Source organism: Harmonia axyridis, chromosome 6 (assembly GCF_914767665.1).
Source record: "Harmonia axyridis chromosome 6, icHarAxyr1.1, whole genome shotgun sequence".
NCBI lineage: Eukaryota > Metazoa > Arthropoda > Insecta > Coleoptera > Coccinellidae > Harmonia > Harmonia axyridis.
In genome coordinates, this window is record NC_059506.1 from 15,384,050 (window position 1) to 15,390,624 (window position 6,575).

The 6,575-nt window shown below is 31.9% G+C and overlaps 1 protein-coding gene across 3 annotated transcripts in view; it reads right to left on the minus strand.

The window, feature by feature from the left end:
• Nucleotides 1–6,575, minus strand: part of LOC123682000 (neurotrimin-like) — a 910,163-nt gene that overhangs the window by 105,986 nt on the left and 797,602 nt on the right. For all 3 annotated transcript variants that reach the window (XM_045620378.1, XM_045620380.1, XM_045620379.1), the window contains one exon: nucleotides 394–687. In XM_045620378.1, coding sequence (XP_045476334.1) covers nucleotides 394–687 — 294 coding nt within the window. The remainder of the gene's footprint in view (nucleotides 1–393; nucleotides 688–6,575) is intronic.

Below are 6,575 nucleotides of genomic sequence, written 5' to 3' on the forward strand. Positions count from 1 at the left end.
TTATCAATTTCCAAAATCACCCTGTATCTTTTGAACGGAAACAGTTATGCAGAATCTGATTAGACCAACTTGAGTTTCACGAAAAAGTAGGACAGGAACGTGAAAACCGCAAGGCTCTATCTTAAATAACAAGCGAGAAACCTGGCTGTCTCACCCAAAATGGGATGCACTGTACTCTGGAAAATGTTTTATTTTTGGTCAATAAACTCGATAATAGTAATGATAATAAGGTTATTCGAAACACACATAATCTTCTGAGTTTAGTTCTTCTCGCGAATTGTTCTTGACGTTCTTAAATCAGAGAATTTTCTATGCCATCAAAAACATTTTTCAGGACAATATTTTACATCATCAAATAAGTTCATGCTGGTAAGGGAAATAATATCTACTTACTGTAAAGTCTTATTGTACCATCTGTTTCTCCTCTAGGATTCTTCGCCATACATTTGTAAGTGCCATAATCCGTCTGTTGTATATCATTTATAGTCAAACGCATATGGGTTTTATATGGGGGATTGCCAACTTTGTTTTCTGTATGATATTTTCTCGATTCGTGGATCATTTGACCATCTTCCCGTGTCCAGTAGTTTAATGATCCAGGATGGGCTTCCGTGAAACATTCCAGAGTTACGGAATAAGCTAGCGGAGCTCCAACTAGTTGGTGAGGGATCCATAACATGGGAGGAACTTGTAAGAAAATTTCAATATGTCAATGCTGCGATAATATAATAGTATAATACATAATATTATAATAACTCCGAAATTTTTGGACCCCCTTATGTACAGTCGCCGCCAAATATGTTGGCAAGAACTAAGTTGCGCACAAAACTGAAGGAGGAGCTAATGTCTGACAATAAGTACCTAATAAAACGAAGCGTTCCATTCAGTAGCGTACATATAAGACTCAGACTGAATTGAAAATTTTATGTCATACTATCGTACTACCTGTATATCTTATTTTCTCAAATAGAAGTACCTGTTATAAATGTAAACTTTTACTATCTTTTCTTATAATAAATGGTTCTACTCTCAATGTCAAACATTATCCTCTGATTTTTTTTTCGTTATCTCGAATAATTCATTGCCGATTCAATATATTTACCACGCTAATGAGTTAAGCAGTCTCGAAATCGGCAACACCCCAGAACCAATGCCGTAATAGTGCGAAGGAGATAGCATTATCTCTTTCTGCGCCTCAGATTTGCCATCTTATTTGGTGGCGACTGTATATCGAAACTACTAAATTATTATTATAATTCAGAATTTGTATTGTAAGTTATATTTGATTTGGTTATGTAATCAATGCAATGGCTGGATTCAATATAGATAAACGAAGAACTACAAAGGAAAAATAGCGCATAATATAATGATAACCACAAACTGAAATTCAGAAAAATTAATCAATATCGGGTCTGTTCTCTCCTAGGGTAGGATCCAACTCATTTTTTATCGATCGATACTTTCTCGGTACTTCACCATAGTGAAAAGGAAGAGTATACGATCATTAACGTATCAATCGATAATACAGTAGTAGGATTATCGATTGATACGTTAATGGTCGATATCTCTCCCTACCCCTCATCATAGTAACTATGGTGAGGTACCGATTATCTTATCAATTGATAATAAATTAATGGGATCTCTCCACTTTTTTGTAGTAAGTTGTTGACGTGCCTGGACATGGGAATGATAGGAGGATTGATGTTATTCCTGAAGGGTGCTAGGAGACTTGATGTTGTTTGAGATTGTTCGTTGAAAAAATCCCACATGTGCTCCATAGGATTCATGTTTGGCAAATTTGCTGGCCATAGTAATTTTGGAATATTCACAATATCTTGTGCATTTTATACTATTCTCGTACAAAAGGGCCTAGCATTGTACTCCATGAAACAGAAATTTTTTCCAATTTCATTTCGGAGAGGATGAATAACGGGTTCAATAATGACAGGCTCACGCCTCTGTGATTATATGTTTATACCCTGTAGCTTACAGAATAAACCATTTTATTATTATTTGTTATAGTATCTAGAATGGAAATAAGTTGCATACGACCACCATGCATTATGCCTCTCCAAAACATTACTGACCCTTCTTGGAATGAAACAACTTTTCTGGCAAAAGATAGTCTTTCGTTTGGCGCAGGCTGTCTCCGAACTTTGTATCGTTGACTATAACTAACTAAACCAAGTCTGGTTTCGTCCTCAAAAAGGAAATTTCGCCTTAACCCTATTCTCTGTATTCCAGTGTTCACTGTAGACAAGCGGTTATGTGTTAAGGAATTAACCTGGGCACCCTTAATAGTCTCTTGGATCTAGCAAGTTTCCGTCGTATCGTGGTAGTGGAAATCAAGCTATAATAACTTTCTTCTTAAATGAGCTCGAGCTGAGACTGTCGTACATTTTCAGTTAGATATCGATCTTCTCTTGCATCATGTAATTACCCTACTACGCCCAGTTCCACGTCTCCAGTCAACGCTGTTAGTATCCTGGCACAAATGCACTATTCGGATAACTAGCAACTGCAGCGAGGGGAATTTATAGTCTATTCGCGATTTGATGATTCGGCAGACTCTCATCATGCAGAGCCACTAATGATGTTCTATTGATCACTCACAATCTATTGTCAGGCATAATTGCAAAAAAAAACTTGATCACTCCAACACGATAAATCGATATGATCCACTTTTGACACATTGGTATCTGAAATTAGAGAAAATGGTTTTTGTGAACATTTTTGGATGCCTAGCACCTGTTCAACAATAAAAATTGAATTTCAAAAATCAGCCATGAATATCCGTTTTACAATTTATTGTTTTCATAACTTTAATTGATTGTACACTGAACGAAAAGAGTAGGTAAATACAACGAAGAAGTACATTGGGCCAATTTATTTATTAATCAAAATAAAGCCAGTGGACGCGTACCTTGGCCTAACAAATTATCCTACATTACATTAGGAGTAAATGTAAATGTGCGTTAATATTACTACTATGATACGGCAACGTATGATAATTCGTCGACCAAATGAATCAGTTTTGTTGTCTCAATTAAATTTATTAATTGGATTAACGAACGTTGATCGTTAATTCAACGTACGAATTCGTTGAATCAATGTACGATATTTATTATTGGAATGAACGAGTTCGTTGGCCCAATGAATGAGTTTCGTGTCGGAATGAAATTTGTTCATTGGATTAACTAACTAGGTACTTTAATTCGACGTACGTATTCATTGAACCAATACTATTCGGTTTTGCAAGAAGTTGAGAAAATCGTCATCAAAGGTTCATACTCCTTTTATTTTAAATAAAATTATTTGTTACATATTGTATCCATAGCAACGGTAGTTGCGCATATGTGATATGTGCCGATGTGCATTTTAGTTGTAAGAGTGCAGTTGAATAATCAACGAATTAAGGTTAACTTGTAGCGATCTTTATTCCAAATTGATTTATATCAAATTATATAAATATTTTAATTAAATATCGACAGATATTTAACAAGTGGCGACGAGGATATTCGATGTTCGATGTTCGAACTTTCACAGATGACTATTATTAATTTGAGAATGTAAGGTTAAATGGCAATTTTTGTACGAAATGAAATAAATGATATATTATAAATGCGATATAATAAATAAATGGATATGAATTATGAATATCAGAACTAAGCTAATATGCGTGGTAGCGAGCTCAATTCGTTATGATTATCGAAAACGAAATAGAAAATCAAGAGAAAAATATTTAATCTTCATCGTCAATGAAATTGGAATAACTCATTAATTGTATCATAAATACTACTTTGTTCAACAAATGGAATGTTAAAAAAGAGTTCATGATGGATTTTCTAATTAAGTAGCTTATTTCCAAAGTTCAAATGGTAGATCTTATACTTCCGGTTCCGGTTTCCAGGGATGAATTAGCTCATTTTGAAAATTTAAAATGGCTATATCTTTGTAACCGGACCGAATCGGAAAAAATGGTAAATGAAAAAAGTGTTCCTTTTGACCTCAAGAATCTTCGATTGAAATATATGTACAAGTCAAAGACTCACCCTGTATATATATATATTTTTTTTTTTTTTTAAATTCACACTAGCGTGGTAATTCAATTGTGATTATTCGGGCCGGAGGCCAAGAATAATTTCTGTTGTCATATATATATATATATATATATATACACAGACGCACAGAGAGAAGTTATCCTGTGGACGACGAGGATCGTTCGGGCGTTTCTGACCAGTGCGACCTTGGCCCACCATAGCCCGGAATTCTCACTACGAAACCCTATAAAGGTGGTACAAAAAAAAATATATATATATATATATATATATATATATATATATATATATATATATATATATATATATATACAGGGTGAGGCTTTGACTTGTTCTGGACTATTCCAATGTCTCTCTGGATTTTCTTGTTTCATTGAATATAAATTTGTTTCTTCTCTAACTGTAATATGCATTGTATTCAACAAAAATTCCACTCTGTTTAATTGTATATCCCATTTGTTTTGTTCTCTATTGACAAGTTTTCTTGAATATTTCACTACTTCTTGAATGTATCGTTCTGATGGGTTTGCTTGAGTATCCTAAGGGATACTCAAGCAAACCCATCAGAACAGTATAAGTACTGTTATAATTCAGAATTATCTCTTTATTTCCATAATATTTGTCTTCTATTGAATTTTGAGGATTTCCTAGCTCATATATATTTTGGTCAATCTTTTTTCTATTTTCTGAAAATTCTATTAAAGGTGCTGTATACTGATTTATTAATTTTTCATTGAAATTCATGTTCGTCTCTCCTGAAATTTTCAATTTTTCATTCGACTTCTCAATTTTCTCATTTTGTTTTTCGATATCATTATATATCATACTCAGATTTCCTTCTGTTAGATTGTGAACTCCAGTTTCACAAATCTCCAAATTCTCTTCATATATTTTACTTTCTGTATCTAATTCAGCTGAAGATTCTTTTTGTACTTTATTTCTTTTGGTATATAACCTTTCCTTGCAAATCATTAATCTATTCCCAAGTTTCTTTTCCATTTCAATTACATTATCTGCCAAATGAATTTTCATTTCTTCTTTAATTTCTTTCAAATTTTTATCCAATATTTCACTCAAATTTTTATTCAGAATTTTCGACTGATCTTCAAATTTTTTACTCATATTTTCTTCTAAATTTTTTATTGCAGTCATTATATCCAATAAATTCAGTTCTTTTCTATTTTCATCATTTATTTTCATATTTCCTCTTGCATTTTCTTCTTCATCCCCTTTTTCTCCAATTTTCGTTTTACTTCTTGTTTCCATTTTTTTTTATTGAATAATCAATGATATGATTCCAACAATTATGTATTAATTTGAATTTTTTTTAAATAATGCTGTAATTGAATTAATATAATAATGCTGTAATTGAATTAATATAAGCCACGCGTTGGGCGCCAATTGTTATGGATCGTATATTCAAGCTGCGATTATCTTGTTGTTGATATAAATTAAATTTTGAATGATTTGATCCAATAACAAAAAAAAATTTGAATACTATATTTTTATAATTTTGCGCCGACTCTATATCTCAGGAGGGTTCAATTCAAATTCAATTTTGTTTGAAAATTCAATTAATATTTTCGAAATTCACTAAATATAAAAAATTCTTATCTAATAACTAAATTTATATCAATATAATCTTATATTTACTTATCTAACTTCATCAACTTCATCATTGTTCTTTGCTATGGTATGGTATCGTCTTCTATGCTCCTAACAGCTCTAACCTCAAAATTGTAACCTTGATCTTCATCACTATGTTTTGGAATTATTTTCCATCAATAAAACTGCTCTCTTGCTTGAAGCCAGGGAAATTTCTTCTTGAAATTGATTAATTGTTTTTCAACTTCCTTGCACAATGGTTAATTTTTCAGGTACGTATTTGGATTATTTTGATATCTTGCAATTTTCGTAAATAAATTCTTTCGTTTCTCAATTGTTTCAGGTATATTTCTTGAGTCAGGTGATGTGCTCTCAACAATGGTTTTTTACTGACTGATTAGCTATCATTCGGCGGGGCTTTATATAGGTTTTTAATTTTTTCTTGAAATCAACATTGCCTTGGATGTCAAAAAATTTTCCAAAAATGATGCTTTCGCAATTTTCTCTTTTGAGGTAAGTTTTCCTTCTTCAATCTTGATCTAGTTAATTTCTTCATTTCTTTCTTCATCTTTTGATACCACATATGTTGCATTCGGTCGATTCGAAGTTACAAAATTTTCAAATATTCTATATACAATTTGGAAATTTTTTTAATAGTCACTTTCTTTGGCCTAATATTCAAAGATTTCTATCTATAACTCCTAAAATCTATTACATATTTTTAAATTATACTATAATCTAAAGAATTATATACATTTTTGTATATTTGAGACATTAATTACTTTGGAATCCCTGATTTATCATTCGATATCCTATCCCTATCCATTATTTACAATTTTATCATGAATTTTGGCTAATATTAAATTTATGAGATCACATCAAGATGTAGTTCACTAGATCACAAGCTATTTT